Source organism: Canis lupus, chromosome 27 (genome assembly GCF_003254725.2).
Source record: "Canis lupus dingo isolate Sandy chromosome 27, ASM325472v2, whole genome shotgun sequence".
In the NCBI taxonomy this organism is placed as follows: domain Eukaryota; kingdom Metazoa; phylum Chordata; class Mammalia; order Carnivora; family Canidae; genus Canis; species Canis lupus.
The window spans coordinates 44,332,258-44,349,278 of NC_064269.1; the positions used below are offsets into that span (position 1 = coordinate 44,332,258).

Consider the following 17,021-nt stretch of genomic DNA (forward strand, 5'->3'; position numbering starts at 1 on the left):
TTTCACATTTTAGTGGGGCATCCAGACAATGAATAATACAATTGATGAATGACTAGGCTATGTAGTATGTTAGAGATTAAATACTATATAAAGAGAGCAGCGCCATGGCGGTTGGCAAGAACAAGCACCTTACGAAAGGCAGCAAAAAAAGGAGCCAAGAAGAAAGTGGTTGATCCATTTTCTAAGAAAGATTGATATGATGTGAAAGCACCAGCTATGTTCAATATAAGAAATATTGGAAAAATACTAGTCACAAGAACTCAAGGAACCAAAATTGCATCTGATGGTCTCAAGGGTCGCGTTTTTGAAGTGAGCCTTGCTGATCTGCAGAATAATGAAGTTGCATTTAGAAAATTCAAGCTAATTACTGAGGATGTGCAGCGCAAAAACTGCCTGACTAATTTCCATGGCATGAATCTTACCTGTTACAAAATGTGCTCCATGGTCAAAAAATGGCAGACCATGATTGAAGCTCAAGTTGATGTAAAGGCTACCGATGGTTATTTGCTTTGTCTATTTTGTGTTGGTTTTGCTAAAAAACACAGTAATCAGATTTGGAAGACCTCTTATGCTCAGCACCAACAGGTCTGCCAAATTTGGAAAAAAAAATGATGGAAATCATGACCCGAGAGGTGCAGGCAAATGACTTGAAAGAAGTGGTCAATAAATTGATTCCAGACAGCATTGGAAAAGGTATAGAAAAAGCTTGTCAGTCTATTTATCCACTCCATGATGTCTTCATTAGAAGAGTAAAAATGCTGAAGAAGCCCAAATTAGAATCGGGAAAACTCATGGAGCTTCATGGTGAAAGTAGTAGTTCTGGAAAAGCTACTGGGAATGAGACCTGTGCTAAAGTTGAGCAAGCTGATGGATATGAACCACCAGTCCAAGAGTCTGTTTAAAATTCAGACATTTAATGGAGACAAATAAAAAAAAATCTTATTTGGGAAAAAAAAACATGTAAAAAGTAGAGAAAAGGGGGAGACTGGCAGTAGGTGGGGTGTGGGCAGGTTGCAGTACTAAATATGGCAGTTAGGATGAGCCTCATTGAGAAAGTGACATTTGTCCAAAGTCTTGAAGGAAGTGAGGGAGTTCACCAAGAGAACATCTAAGGAAAGAGTGTTCCTTGGTGGGGACAGCTTGAACAAAGGGGTCAGTGTGTGTGTGTGTGTGTGTGTGTGTGTGTGTGTGTGAGAGAGAGAGAGAGAGAGACAGAGAGACAGAGAGAGACACACAGAGAGAAGATGGGGTGGGGGAAGGGGGTTAGAGATCATTCCTGTAGTGCTTGGGGAATACCAAGGAGGCTGGTATGGCTGGGAGAGCTGTCGGAGACAAAAGGTGTACACAGCTGTTCATGTGAGTCCTTCTAGGCTATTCTAAGGACCTTGGCTTTTACTAAGTGAAATGAGAACCACTAGAGGGTTTGGGGCGGAGGAGTGCAGTGATGTGACGTTTTAAATGGATCACTGTGACTGCTGTATCGGGAATATACCAAAGGTGGGGAGGGGAAGGTACACCAGCAAGATCAGCTACTGCAGAAACTCAAGGTGAAGGATGATGTCAGCTCAGACCTGGGGAGCAGCCAGCAGGGGAGAAACTGAGAACCCCGCTCCCCGCGCGCGCACCCCGACGCGGCTGCCACATTGTGGATATACCTGAGGGTAGAACTAAAGGGATGTCAAGAATGACTCTAGGTGTTTGGCCCCAACAACCAAGATGGGAAAGGCTGTGCGAGGAGCAGGTTTTGCACAGAACAGAAGGAATTCCGTGCTTGGATATGTAAAATTTGAGGAGTCCATCAGACTCCCAGGTGGAGACTGAGTCTGGCTGTGTGGCTTGGCACTCGGGAAGGGAGGTCTGTGCAGGCGATACGAATTCGGCATAGGCAGTTGCTTAGAGGCATGGGGACCCAAGGAATGAGTGTGGCTGGGAGGGAGGCGGTCTGAGGGCAGGGAGGTAAAGGTTTTCCCAGAGGGAACTGTAGGTCCCCTGCTAGGGCTGAGAAGGCCCATCCTAGAGCAGCCCGGGCCTGCAGGGGGTGCCCTGGAACTTGCTGTGGCCGCAGAGTGATGGAGAGAAATGTTTGCTTCTGCGGGAAGAGGAGGCCCTCCGTAGATTCCTCTGGGAGTGGCAGAAATAATTAAGAGAAGTAGGTAAGGATATCCCGGTAGCACGGGTGCGCGGCTGCCTCCAAGGGATGAGCAAACCTGGGTCTGCCCGTCTGTTCAGACATCGGGGCACCGCCGCCCAGCGAGGCCCCGCCTCTCCAGCCCTTCTGTCTCCCCTCCCCTCTCCATCCTCGCCGCTGCATGTCACTCCTACAACCGCGCTGATTAGAATTGATCAGACAGAATCGCGGAATCACAGCTCGTTTTGCTGTTCTGTTCGGTCACCCGATCCGCCAAGAGACTCCGGGGGTCGGGCAGGCTGTATCCCCCGTCCTGGAATTCCGCTCGGAGGCCTCGGGCCGCCGAGGACCCGCGAGGCTGGGGGCCGGGGGCGCGGGGTGTGTCGGCCTCCCCCGGCGCCCGCGCCCGCGCCCGCGCCCCCCGGGGCGCCCCGCGGCCCCTCGCCCCCGCCCCGCCCCCGCCCCCGCCCCCGCCCCCGCCCGCGGCCGCCTCGCCCCGCTCCCCTTGACGTCATGCGGGCAGCAGGCTGGCTTGCGCGGCGCGGCGCAGGGCCGGAGCGGGAGCTCAACTTCGGGCTCGCGTCGGCGCTGTGCGCCCCGTGCCGTGCGCCCGGCCCCTGGCTCCCCTGCTCCCCGGCTCCGGGCTCCGGGCTCCGGGCTCCGGGCTCCCGGCTCCGGGCTCCCGGCTCCCGGCTCCCGGCTCCCGGCTCCCCGCTCCCCGCTCCCGCGCGCCGCCGCCGCCGCCACATCTGGAAGCGTTCAGCGCGTCTGCCTCCAGCGCGCCGGGCGGGCGCGGGCAGGGGAGGGCGCGGGCGCGGGCGCGGCGCGGCGGGGCTGGGCTGGGCTGGGCGGCGGGGAGCGCGGCGCTCTCTCGCGCGCCCGGTGTCTCCCTCTCCCCGCCTCTGCAGAAGCAGCTCCCTGCCAGAACGGCGCTCGGCGCGGCCCGGAGCGGCGGCGGCGCCTCTTCCTGCCGGCTCGCCCTCGGGACCCGCTGGACCTGCCCGGCGGGAGGGAGCTGCCGGGGCCGGGGGAGCGCGCGCCGCGGGCGGGCCGAGACGAGACGAGCCGGCCCCGCTGGCCCGGGCAGACCCCGCTGCCCCACTCCCCCCCTTCCCGCCTCTCCTCGCTCTGCCTCTCTCCATTTATTTTGTCAAATGGTGTAGCCGCCAGAGGTGCGGTGCTAAATTCTTGGAAGGGGCCCGGATGTACCGAGGATGCATTACAATTTCACAAAAGGAGGCACTAGTGGAGAGGAGCAGTTTTCGGTGTTCGATGCGATAATGGGAATCAGGTAATCGCCAAAGGGAAGAAGAAACACTGCAGATCCACGGCTTCCTCGAATTTTGCACGAAAGCCGCCGACCTCGGAGGAGGGATTAATCCAGACCCGCTTGGGGGTGTTTTGCCATTTCTTCCTCTTCGTGGCCGCTTCTCCTTTCAAACCAATTTTTGTTCAATGGTCAATGAGAACACGAGGATGTACATTCCGGAGGAAAACCACCAAGGTAAGGCTGGACCCCGCCGCCCCGCCGGGGCTCCCGCCGGGTCCGCCCGCCCTCGCCCGCCCTCGCCCGCCCTCGCCCGCCCTCGCCCGCGGCCCCCGGGCCGGTCCCTGCGGAGTGGCCCGGGGCTGCGTCCGCGGGGGGCGCGGGGCGGCGGGAGCGCGGGGGACCCGGGCCGGAGCCGCCCGCCAGCCCCAGCGGAAAAATCCCGCCCCTCCCCCGCCGTGCCCGGCTCCTCCAGAGCATGTGTTTCCTATGAATCTCCAGGCGAGGGGGAAAAGTTCCCCAAGTGTCTGCCGTGCCTCGCTTTCTCGCCGTCGCCTGGAAAGCCCGGCCGCCCGGCCGGCGGCGCGGGGCCGCGGGGCGGGGGAGGGCGCGGCGGCGCCGAGTCCCCGGGGCGGGGGTCCCTCGCCTCGCGCGGGGCGCGGCTGGCAGCGCGCGCGCACCCCACCCGCTCGGCCTCGGGCGTCCCGCTGGCTGCCGGCGCCCCTGCCCCTTCCCCCGGCCCCGCGGCGCGCTCCGGGATGCGGAGGGGAGTCTGCGCACCTCTCTCCTCCCCGGGCCCCTCTGTGTCCCTCGGCTCACCCCCACCCGCCTCTCTCCCGCCGCTGACCCCGAGCGCACCCACGCCGCGCGTGTTGGCACCCGCATGTGGGCTAGCACCTGAGGATGTAAGCCCCGAGGATGCGGGCGGCGTGTGGGCTCTGCTTTTTCATGGTCTAAGGAAATAATGAAAGGGTGTGCCGAGCTCACGAGGCTCCACACTATTGCCCAGTGTTTTCCCAGCGTCTCCAGCCTTGGCATCAAGTGTCACCAGCTCCCCCCAGTGAGGGGGAAAGGCTTTCAGGTAACTCCCCACTTCTTGGAAACTTTCTCCCCCCCCCCCCCCCCCATATTAACAAGTTATTATGTTCGGGCCTCGCTCAGCAGCGCAGGTTATGATGGAGTGTGGAGGGATGGCCTGGCTGGAGCGCGGCAGCCTCCAGCTTCATCTCTGTCTTGTCTCCAAGGCTTTCTCGGTCTTTTTTGGGTGTAGCCTTCTCTTTTTCTCTCCCAGTTTCCCAAATCTGCCTGTTTACACTCTTCCTTTCCACTGCTTCCTCCTGAATACCTGTGGCTATTGGTCCTGTTACTTCCTGGGGTACTTGAAGTGGTTCCCTGAGGACCCCAGCCTGGTGGAAGGCTTGCCTCTGTGTTTCTTCTTCCCAGCCTCCTCCTCGTGCCCCCCTCCTCCAACATTTGGGCACAGAGCCCCTGTCCTTGAGAGCCACCTGCCTGGTCTCTGTCCATCGTGACACTGATCTGGGGGCTAGCCATCCCTCTGCTTTCCAGCTGGAGCGGCAGTGGGGGGGATTCTGACCTCCCGGTGAAAGAATTTTGTCAAGGGCCACGGGTTCTAGGGTGAGCCAGGGCTTTGCCGTAAGGACAGCTTCGGTCCCAGACTTTCTCTATGCCATGACCCATCCCTCACTTGTTCCCCTGACCCCTTCCTAGCAGATGGAGCAGTGGATGCAGTAGGAGTTGAGGATGAGAGACACAAAGGAAAGGGTGATATTTGTGAAGAGTGGGGATGGATGTCTCCCCTCCAGGTTCTCAACTCAGTGTGAGCAGCCTCAGAGAGGAGAGCTCAGTAGTATTTGTTGTCCTTGTTGTCACTAACAATGGCAGTATACGGTGGTAGGAATTATTATTCACATAACGATAATCTTCAGTAGTTTACTAGGTTCCCTCTTCACCTCCTTCCTTTCTTTTGCCCCTTTGTCCCCAGGAACCCCCTCCCCCCACCCCACACCTATCAGGGAGCAGATATTAAAAGTAGGAGCACTGACCCTGGAGAGGTTTGTGAGAAAGATGGAGGGACAGGAGCGGGTGAGCGGTGGCCAGGAGCTCTGCCTTTCCAGCAACATGCCAACAAACACTATGGCAACCTGAATTCCAGTTCTCTCCCTTGAAGCTGCAGTGATTATATAATTCACAGGAGCAATTTTGCCTCCCTTCCTGGATGCAGTTCTCAGGTGAAAGAGCACCAGGATCCCTGTCTCCTCCTCCATTTCCCATCCCCCTTTCCCTGGTCATTGGCATTGCCCGGGGCTTTTTGCAGGGAGGAGAGATGGCGGGTGATGGAGGTAGGGGAGGCAGACCTGGAAAAGCCTGAGTATTTACAAGGAAAGAGTGGCTGTGGTTTAATAACGGAAGGGGTGATGAAACATGATTGGGGGGTAGAGTTTCAGGAGAGAGAGAGAAGAGAAGCCAAGTGATTACCTCAGATCAGTGATGGTGCCGAACTAAAGAGTGGAGAACCGAAAAAGTTGCCAGTGCGAGGCTTTACATTCTTCTCTTCCTGACAGATTTGAGGCACTGAAGGCATTGGCCCTTCCCCCCACCCCCTGCCCCTCAGCGTGTGTGTGTGTGTGTGTGTGTGTGTGTGTGTGTGTGTGTGTGTTGAGAGTTGGGGTGTGGGGACCAGTGGGTGCAGTGGAATAGCCTGAAGGTTCACTGAAGGACTGGCCTTTGACCCTGGGTTTCAGGCTGGGAGTGGCTCATGTGGGCCTCGCCTCACCTCTAGTGCCGTATCTGCTCTGGTACCCTGCCAGCCTCCCACTTTTCTCGGCTGATTTTCCATTGCAGGCTCCAGCTAGCAAATGAGTTTCTTAATAGTCAACCAGTTAGCAAATAAAACATCAGAATGTCCCTTATCTGCTGGAGACAAGGCAGAGGGGAGAAACATGTGTTCTGGGAGTGGAAGACACACTGTGCTTTTCTTTTAACTACTTAGCAATACAGCTGAATAGTAATCATCATAATAAAGTAATGATAATAATGATCACAGTTAACTCTCTTTACAAATGGTCATAGAACAATATCACTTGCATCTCAGCTTGTATAGGTTATAGAAAGCGTGACATTAGCTTCTCTTTCTCTGGATACTGGAGGGAGGAAACTGGAGAAAAGGCGATATTGAGGCTCAAATATCATTCCTGATATTGCTCTGATACTTTCCAGTGTATCAAAATACTACATAATAGACTATATTACAAGAACCAATTATCTGCTATATCCACAGAGCACACTAACAGTATTTAAATGTGTGCATGCGTGCGCCACAAACACACATGCACACACACTGAATAAGGAAAATATATTTTAGATTACACAAAAGATTAATGCACTTTGGGGAGAGGAGAGGAATATTGGTGATGCAGTCACCTAAGACCGGACGTTTCCACTTCATATTAAGTGGAGAACTGTTCTCTACTAGTAGATGTTTAGGTATAGTAGTTTGCAGATGAAATGGTGAGCCCTTAGTCCCTTCAGCCACCTCTCAGAGTTGAACTTGAACTCTCTCTGCAATTCTTTCTTTGACTAAACACTGCCCTAAGTGCCTTCTTCTATGTCTATAAGACCTTGGACGTATACTGAAGCATCCTGAATGGGAATTTCGAGGCCCCGCTAATCCTCATATCCTCTCTTCTAGCACTAGTCCTGCTCGTTCCAGGCCCCTGATACGTGACCCTGTGAATGCGTGTCCCGGTGATCGAATGATCCCCATGAACGAATGATCGCACTCAGAAAGACCTGAAGTGGATGTGCTTTCTGCCTCTCCCAGTAGGTGGCGCTCCAGGGCTTAGGAGTCAGGAAAGGGGCAGACATTAAAACCTCCCCTTGGGTTTGGTGAGGAAAGACATTGGGAGGGTTTGGAGAAAATTTCCTGTGTGCTGTGACTCTTTGATCATGCCTTCACCTGTGCCAGAGCCAAGAACCCCCAAGAGCAGTGCACGTTCCCATGCCACCACACACACCAGAGGATCCCCCCATCACTGACCTTGCACAGTCTGGATTTCTCCCACTCTTGCACACTCTCCCTCCTACTTCTGCTTACCTCTAGCACAGACAGCATCCTACTGAGCTTTGAGGGAGCCTTTTGGGCGATTAACCGAACTTGTTATGGCCGTATATTAATTTTCTCCCTGATTTACCCTTGATGGTTTAGTAACCAGAGAGGCTAGTAATTCCCAAGCCCAGTGGAGCATGAGGTGACCAGAAATTTGGGATTTGGAAACCCTGACCTATAGGGTTACAGAGCTGGCCAGCTCAAAGGCAAGAGACATTTTCCTAACTTTATTAGGGAAAAAAAACACACAAAAACAACTGGGTACACTTCACAGCTGATTTCTGTTTATGAGTCTGGTTGGGCTCCTGCTGGGTGATGGCAGAGAAGCTCTGGGGACCCAGGTTAGGCAGTAACTGAGATTTGTTCTAATTTCCAGTGATGTTTTGCAGCTCCTGGTGTTTTCTAGCCTTCCTTCCTTTGGCTTTCTCAGTTGTTGTGGCAGACTCTCTGAGGCCTGAAACCCTCGCCACCGTGTGGAGAAAGGGCAGATGAGTGCCCTGTAATGTCTTCTTCCTTTTCAGCAATGCTTCTTGCCTGGTGGGGCAGCTGTTTGGTATATGGTAGTGACAGGTCAACCCGTGGCGTCCCCACGCCTCCTTGCCGGACTCTGAAATCAGTGCTCAGCGTTCGGAAGCAGGAGACAATTTGATTTTCCCATGCAGACTCTAAAGAAAGTGGATAGATTGGGGGAAACACTGGAAGACCTAACAACAAGACAGATCAGCAAAATAATCACACTGCTTGAGTCTGTTTTCTGATCCGATGCATCCTCACTAATCCCTCAGTTAAAGTTGGGCACCATGGAGGAGAGCTGAAAGACTGATTAAAAAAAAAAAAAAAAAAAAGACGGGCAGCCCGAGTGGCTCAGTGGTTTAGCGCCACTTTAGCCCAGGGCCTGGTCCCAGAGACCCGGGATCTTGTCCCACGTCGGGCTCCCTGCATGGAGCCTGCTTCTCCCTCTGCCTGTGTCTCTGCCTCGCTCTCTCTCTCTCTGTGTCTCTCATGAATAAATAAATAAAATTAAAAAAAAAAAGACATGGGGAATTGTTTTGCAAAATATCAGGTGCTAAATATTTAGCAACATGAGTGCTAAGCATCCTGATAATGAAACAACACTTCCAGCCATGGCTGTCATTATTAAAATAATTTAGTAAACACCTGTTTACATGTACCTCAAGATTGGATACTGTATAAAACAAGTAAAAGTGACAGGATCCCTTGGGGAAAATGGAATGATTTTCAGTGCTGTTTCAAAGCTAGGCCCTTCGATTTTGACTGAAGCTGTGGCCGAAGGAGCAAAGTGGAGGGAGTCAGGCAATGAATGCGATTGTTTGAACCCGAAGGCTGGTACTCCGGGCGAGGTGGTCTGGCTGCCCTAATCCCCAGATGGGGTGCATGCATGTTCAAGAGCACGCCTGGAACACTGTAGCAGCCCTTGTTTCTTTCTCTGTGCTTTAGGAGCCCTTGGGGGCAGCTGCTCGTGTAAGAAGGGAAGCAGAGTGGAGTCTCGGGTTCCCAGGAGCCTTGGGACCCCCAAGAGTCTTGCTCTAGCCCAGGCAGTCGGCGGCGCTGCCTCTGTGTGGGTGGAAGCCCGGGGGGCCTTGTAAAGAGGCAGAGTTGTGAAGTGGCTGGGAGCATCAGGGAGCCGGTCTGGCAGGAAGAGGCCCAGATGACTGTGGGGGTGGGGGGGTGTTTGCCCCAGGGTGGGTTGTGTGGAGAATTTGGGGAACACAGTTACTACTTGTGGAACTGCATTAAATTCAGGTGGCGATTTAAGGGCCCTGAGGAGAACAGTTTGGGCCTGGAGCTCAAAAGTCAGAGATTGAAAATAGGCCCTTACTTCCCTAGGGACCAAGGGGATGAGAGGGATAGTAAATCTGGCTTGGAGCAGAGGACGAGGAAAGGGTGGGCTGACTGGCAAGAAGCCAAAACCTTTCAGTTCCTTCCCTCCCAAGCCAAACCATGGCTCTCCATGACATGTTTGCTTCAAAATGTCTTCCTGCTGCACCGTGTGTGAGAGAGAGAGAGACAGAAAGAGGGTGGAGGGTGGGGGTGGTTCTAGATTCCTGAACTTTGAAGCACATGTCAAACAGCCATAGAATAAGTATGTCTCTTTGGGAATTTACTTTCTAGGATGAGAGCATTTTTTTTTAAAGATTTTATTTATTTATTCATGAGAGACACACAGAGAGAGGCAGAGACACAGGCAGAAGGAGAAGCAGGATGAGCCTAATGCAGGACTCGATCCCGGGACCCCAGGATCACACCCTGATCTGAAGGCAGACGCTCAACCGCTGAGCCACCCAGGCGTCCCTAGGATGAGAGCATTTTAAGGAACCTTAGGACAAACTCTTTCAGTTGAGAAAATGGAGTCTCCCAGAGAGTCAGTCACTCAGGGAGGGCTGTGACAGAAAACAAGGTCTCCAGGCTCCTTTTGCTCCTGCCTTCTCTTGACCACACTTGGTATCTGTTAAACCCCGTGGGAGGGCATTGCTTCGTGTTTCTGGAAAACTGCTTTCTAAACCTTTCAACTTCCCCCCTTCTACCTCGCTCCAATCCCGCCTTGGTACTGGCTTAAAATCATTGCCGAGATGTTAGATTTGGAAGTAGAGTGGTGGTGGGGTGGGGTCTCTGTCACTGGAAAGGTTTAAAAATAACTTCTCAGACAGTAGAGTAAAAAGTTCATACAAGTCTGCGAGGAGCTGCAGTGAAATTCAGCTCACTGTGCTGTACACGGATGGAGCTCTGAGCTGTTTTTTTCTGTCCCGCTCGAGGCCACAGGGCAGGGGCAGGGTGGTGAGGGGTGAGGCTGTGCTGTAGCGCTCCCCTTGGCCAACTCTGGGCAGTTCCTGTCGTCGGGCCGGTAGGGGCAGTTGGCCAGGGCCGGGACACCCGTTGTCTGTAGGGTAGAAACCATGGGCACATTCAGGTCCCAGCTGGCCAGAGGACAGGCTGCCATGGACTCCATCTGACTTGGAAGAACAAAGGCTTCTCCAGGCTTCCTTGTCAGGGTCCCTCTTCCCAGGGGACATTTCAATAAGGAGCATGGGTTTAAATCCAGCACAGGGTAGGGATCCCTGGGTGGCGCAGCGGTTTGGCGCCTGCCTTTGGCCCAGGGCGCGATCCTGGAGACCCGGGATCGAGTCCCACGTCAGGCTCCCGGTGCATGGAGCCTGCTTCTCCCTCTGCCTGTGTCTCTGCCTCTCTCTCTCTCTCTCTCTCTCTGTGACTATCCTAAATAAATAAAAAAAAAAAAAAAAAAAAAAAAATCCAGCACAGGGTAAAGAGTTCACCTAGGACCTGCCTCTGACGTTCCTGTCATCCGTGACGTGCTTGTTGGCTGCCTTGTTTGATGGATGCTCTTATATACGGAAAACTGGAAGGCCTTTGAGGCTGACTTGGTTTCTAGCTCTAAGACAGAGGCATGGGCTAGACTCACCCTTAGAGATGTGGCTTTTGAGATCCTGGAGTGTGGTGATAATCTGATGAAATAGTCACACTGCCAATTTGCCAGGGTGGGGATTCTTTTAATACACGTGGCAACACTCGGTATTGCCCACTTGAACCTAGCTAAAAAAAAAAAAAAAAAAAAAAAGATAATCTTGTGTCCTGTCTTTAGAGAACCACACCAAAACCCAGACAGTAAATGAATGTTCTTCCCAGATAGCCTGTGGGTAGAAACGTTGTCTTGATTACTCAATTAAGCCGTGTTTACTTTGTGACCATTCTGTCATGTTCAGTCACTTATATTGTTTGTGTCCTTCCAGAATAATCCACGTTGGGCTGAAACCTTTTAAAGATGTTAGTTTGCCAAAGTAAGAAAAATAAATAAAAGTAAATAAGTCTACAGCTAGAAAAATGACTGAGGTCACATTCTTTGACTCGATCTTTTTCTTTGAGAGTTTTGAAGGAATCAAGTCTTACATTTTTTTTTTTTGTCTATAAAATGGAGATAAGAATCCTTAGCTGGTCAGCTTCACAGGGCAGCTGCGAGGCCCCATATGGCAGAATGAGTATAAATCTCTGTGTATCCAGAGATCCAGAGGATGTATCAATCATCCTCATCAGAAGGCAGACCACTAGGGTTTGAAAAAGCTGTGGCGTTAAACAACTTTCAGAGCATTTCAGACAACTTTGTAGGTGCTGTTGGATGGTGACACTATTCAGAATTTCAAGGATAAAAATATAAAACAAAAAGAAACAGAGTCTGAGGTGGTCTGGCTGATACCAGAATAATCAAGGAAGTGAAAAACTGGTCAAGATAGGCCTAGTATTTTGGTATTCTTTATAATTGTTGACCAGTGTGAGGCTAGTAGGATGCTAGGACTGTGGGATCATCCGGACTGCTGTTTCCAACTAGAGGATCAGGACCCAGGGACTCAGGACTTCCTTAGGCCCAGCAGCTGTCATCTTCTCCCACCCATGGCATGAGGCTCCTTGCCTTCAGCCTGAGGTCCAAAGCCAAACTGTTCAGAAGTCCTCTCATGGTCCAAATATCTGGAAATAGGACCACTAAGAACAGAAAGGACACCACCTGGGCAAACAAACTTCTCCTTGCTTTCTGGCATGAATTAGACTGCTGGGAAAGTAAAACTTTGCTTCATTTTTTTTTTTTTTTTAACTTTGCTTCAAATATAAACCTTGGCTTTAGGGGGAAAAAAAAGATCTTTTTTTTTTTTTTTTTTTTTTAATATAGTAAAAGTGCTGGAGGTTTGTAGATAAAGAGAGGGGGAACAGTTCCATACAGCATTGAGACACTTACCACAACAGGAAAGGGTTTTAATTTCACATTTTAAGTGCCAGATTAGCTTTTAGTTTCCTAAAGCAAAAATAATCTCATCATTAAAAAGTGTGCTGGAAAATGTACATGTAAGTTTGCACTTTGGCCCTCTCTCCCCACCAGCCTCAGGTCCTGTGATCTGTGGAGCCATCCATGCTTTCATTTTTATTAAAAAAAAAAAAGCTATATTGAAGTATAACTTCTTCCTTTTTATATTTTTGGAATGGGGCAGGAGTGAGCACTACTGCTTAATGAATGCCTAGTATCTCTCCAGCAATGTTCTTGGGGCTTCATCCACTTAGTATCATTTGTCCTTGTATCAGTCCATGAGTCAAGTTTGGATACTTTTCAGATGAGGAAACTGAGGACCAAGGATTGTGGCCAAGATCACCCAGACAGTATTGGAGTTGGGAATTACATCCAGTCTATTAGACTTTCAAAGCGTTTGTTCTTTCTTTCTCCACATGGGGAAAAGAAGAAGAACTCACTATCCATCCATTTTGGGGAAAAGCTGGTTACGTGTAGTAGATAAACAGGTGGACACTTGTTCTTTGGTGACTGCTATGTGGTCATTCTGCATGCCACTCCTCATAGTCCCAGTCTCTAGCTATTCGTTTGTGCTCATGGTTTCTAACTGGGCCCTCTCTGGTTCTTCAGATCCCTCTGTAGACCTTAAAGGAAGACCTGGAGATCTTGGCTTTGAGATGACCACTCCTTGGAGTGGCCTCACTTCACCACCCATTCTTAGAATGTTTTCTTAGGAATTCCCTCCTGGAAAATAGACAGTTTATATTCTCAAGATTCTGATGAGTTCAAGGGACCATCCTTGCCAGCTGAGTTGCTTGGACTTCATGATTGATTGATTTTTAAATAACTTCTTTGTGGAGGTATAATCCACATGCCATGAAATTCATCCTTTAAAGTATGCAATTCAGTGGTTTTCAGTATTTTTACAGTTGCACAATCGTTACCACTGTCTAATTCCTGCACATTTCATCACTTCCAAAAAGAAACCCCCACCCATTGACAATCATTCTCCATTTTCCCCTCCCTTCAGCCCCTGGCTATCATGAATTTACTTTCTGTCTGTATGGATTTTTCATGCATTATTGTGAGCAATAATAATTCTATAATTGGAGCTCATCTGTGTAGTCTAGCTGTTGGCAGCACATCTCATGCATTTTGGAGCTAGGTATGTCGTGACAATCTGTATGATAAATGATTCAGTTAAAAGGAAGCACGAGATTAGTTAGGGACTTGGGTGTCATTTGGAGGTGAGAGTAAGCACTTTCAGTTACAGAAAGAATGGTTTTAAGATTTATTTCTTTTAACTTTCTCAGTAAAGCTAAGTCTACAAGTCACATTTATTGACACTTGAAGAAGATGTGAATGATGACCTTTACAAATTGTTCTTTATGGTGGTAAAGTATATGTAACAAAATTTGTACTTTAACCATTCTGAAGTATTACAGTTCCATGGCATTAATTTACAGTGTGGTTCAACCTCAGCCACTACCTATTTCTAAAACTTTTTCATCATTCCAGACAGAAACTCTGTAGTCACTAAGCAATAATTCCCCTCTCCCTCTCTCCCCAGCCTCTGCTAACATCTGATATACTTTCCTCTCTGTGAATTTGCCTGTTGTAGATATTTCGTAGACATGCAATCATGCAATATTTGGCCTCTTGTGCCTGGCTTATTTCACTGTGTGTGTTTTCAAGGTTCATCCATGTGGTAGTGGGTGTCAGAACTTCCTTCCTTTTCACAACTGAATAATTCCATTGTAAGTATATACCATATTTTGTTTATTGATTCATCAGTTGACGGACACTTGGGTTGTGAATATACTCTGGCTCTCGTGATTACTCCAGTGGACGTTGGCATACATATATCTGCTTGAATCCTCGTCTTCAGTTCTTCTGGACATATACCTAGAAGTAAAATTGCTGGGTACGAATTATGACTTTTTAGCTATGAGAAACTGTTTCCTTGTGCAGCTCCCCAGTTTGAATCTTGTGCAGCGGAGAATATAGTATTAGGAAGTTCCATTATGTCAGTAATGAGAATCTAGTAGTTTCTCTGGGCTCCCAGTGCCTCTATCAGAAATTTGACTCTAATTAGGTGTTTAGCAATCTAGCAGCTGTCTTTTGATGCTGCCTCCATTCCAAAAAAATAATGAAGTTTTCTAGATCCATTTCAGCATTTACCTCCATGCTGACTGGCTTTGTGACTTGACAAGAAATGGGTGTTTGGCAAGACGAAGCTATTTAGTCTGTTTGTCTCCTTCTCTCCGTCTGCCTGTCTGTCTAGTCCAGGGGCACCCACGCCTGTGGAGCGGGATCCAGTCTGACAACTGTGAGGACCCTGGGAGAGGAGGCTTCCCCCTACTGTGTGGTTGGGCTGCGTCCTCCTCCATGGCTGTTGTGCATCTGTCCTGGTAGAAGGGCAGTGTGGCTTGGCTGATAGGGTCTCTGTCTCCCAGCTTTGGAGTTGCCTGGGGGAAAAAGCATGTTCCAGGGCTGTTGCCTACTCTTCACACCATTTGAAGTCTAGGCAAGGGAGGAAAAAAGTACAATGGAAAAGAAGTAGGGGAGAGAATCAGGAAAGGAGGAGGAGAGTAAGAGAGAAGGGAGTGGATAAACAAGGGGACATTTTTAACAGTTGATGGGTCTGTGCTGGGGATTAATGGACCAATTAATGATCAGGACGCTTCTTTCTAATCTTGGGAGGACTTTTTTTTTTTTTTTTTTTTTGGTAATTGTTTTACCTAAAAGTGATAAAGTTACCTTACATTTTGATTGTTTAAAACACTTTTAAGTCATTTTCATGTCTACTATTTCAGCCATTCTTCAAAAAAAATCCATTGAAGTCATGGGACAAGTGTTATTATCCCAGTTTTTCAGATGAGGAAAAATGGTCTCAGAGAATTTGAACAACTTGGCTGGTTAGGGAAGGAAAAAAAACTCATCAGTTTTAGTTTTTTTAGTATGTTAGGCTTTGAGCCTGTGCATCTTTTTGTCCCATTTCAAGCTCTCTGATTGGTGGGTTCAACCTAGCCATAAATGTGTGTGTGTGTGTGTGTGTGTGTGTGTGTGTTTGTGTGTGTGTTTCTAAGATTAGCAGAGCTCAGTATGCTAAGACAGAAATGCAGGTTGCTTTGAGAACAATACACTTAGTTTAATCCCACTGTGAGCACATTCTTCCCTTGTAGGCTCTGCCTTCACATTGCCTCCTGGACCTGCTTACAGGTGTATTGTGGCCACTCCAGAACTAAAATGTTGCATGGTGCTTCTCCAAGGTCAAAACCTCTGCTGTCATGTCTGGGTGGCCAGGTCATCCTGGGGTTCCAAGCTCCAATCCAAGGGGATCGCAGTGACTCATATCTCATATTTGGTCTGCAGTGGATAGGATCTTCTGACTCTGTTTTTCAATTATTTAATAGTCAAAAATTTTGACCTATGCCCAACTGTCTGAAAGATTAGGAGATAAGAAGCCTTTTCCTAAGATAAGTTGACTGTGAAATGTCCCTGAAATGGGTAGCTCATGCCAATTGTGATGAAAATAATTTTAAGTTGTTTTTTCCCCTTCCAGAATTGGGATGTTGATCATTCACAAAAAGTTTTGAGCATCTGTTATCTGTAAGGGAATTTGCTCATAGGATCTCTAGATTAAAGGAGATCTTCAAGGTTACAGGCTCTCAGCGATCCCTTCCTTTAGGGAATATATAGAGTAAGAGATGTAAGATACACACCCCATTCACAGATACAAGTATAATAAAAGGCAGAATATGTTTGTTGTTACAGGGAGGTGAAGGTGAAACGCTTAAAGAAGGAGGGTGACACAGTTAGATGGAATAAGTGGAGAAAGCATATACAAAGATGAATATTGAATATTGAAGGGTGGACATAAATGGGGTAGAGAGGAGGGGTATACATTCCCAAGAGAAAGAATGGTATAGTCAATAATATGTTGAAAGGCATATGCATTGGATTTTAAAGGAAGAGTGAGTTGAATTGGATTAGAGCTTAGATTATATATGGGGAGCAGTGAGAGAAGGTTGGGATGGCAGGAGAGGGATAACATATAGAAATCCTTTGTGTTAGGCTGAAGAGCTTTGGTAGGCAGTAGAGGGCTATTTATAGTGTTTGAGTGAGGAATAGTGTGGTCATAGTTGCTCTTCCAGAAGCCTAGGCAGGCAGTGGGGTAAAGGATGAGGTAGGGGTGCTAGGACTGCAGGTAGGGGGACAGTTCTGAGACCGTAGTCCAGGCATGAGAGGGAAGGAAGGGCCTTTCTTAACAAAAGCCAGAGGCCAAGGGAACTCTTTGCTGTAGTCTAGGTGGGGAGGGTAGAGGGTAAATGGAAGATACCCAGCATATGTGTGGAATTAGAATTCATTTAGAGGTGATATTTGAAGCTGTGGAAATGGATGGCATTGTTAGGGAGAAGGAACAGAGAGAAGAAAATGATGAAGGGGCTGAAGGTAGAGGCCTTACATTCAAAGGTCAAGAAGGGGATGGAATGGAGCACACAGAGCCAGAATGGTCAGGAAGGTAGAAGGAGAGCCTTACTACATGGGGCCATGGAGGGCAAGAAGGCCATCACTATCACTATTGAGTAGAGAAGTGGGTAGGGAGAATGGGACCTGAGAAAACTCTACTAGATTTGAGGATTGGGATGTCAGCAATGGACTTTGTGAGTGGGCTCAGAGTGATCAGTGT

General features: G+C 49.3%; 1 protein-coding gene and 1 pseudogene across 39 annotated transcripts in view; both read left to right on the forward strand.

Moving 5' to 3' along the window:
* Positions 1 to 17,021, forward strand: part of CACNA1C (calcium voltage-gated channel subunit alpha1 C) — a 746,601-nt gene that overhangs the window by 90,316 nt on the left and 639,264 nt on the right. For 8 of the 39 annotated variants that reach the window (XM_025461663.3, XM_025461653.3, XM_025461654.3 and 5 more), the window contains exon 1: positions 3,135 to 3,632. The exons of 21 other annotated variants lie outside the window; for them this stretch is intronic. In XM_025461663.3, coding sequence (XP_025317448.3) covers positions 3,584 to 3,632 — 49 coding nt within the window. In that variant the 5' untranslated portion in view covers positions 3,135 to 3,583. Of the gene's footprint in view, positions 1 to 3,132; positions 3,633 to 7,104; positions 7,236 to 17,021 lie in introns of those variants that run through there. 10 more of the 39 variants (XM_025461661.3, XM_025461652.3, XM_025461650.3 and 7 more) reach the window with 3 other exon arrangements.
* LOC112668977 (40S ribosomal protein S3a-like) lies at positions 105 to 902 on the forward strand (annotated as a pseudogene).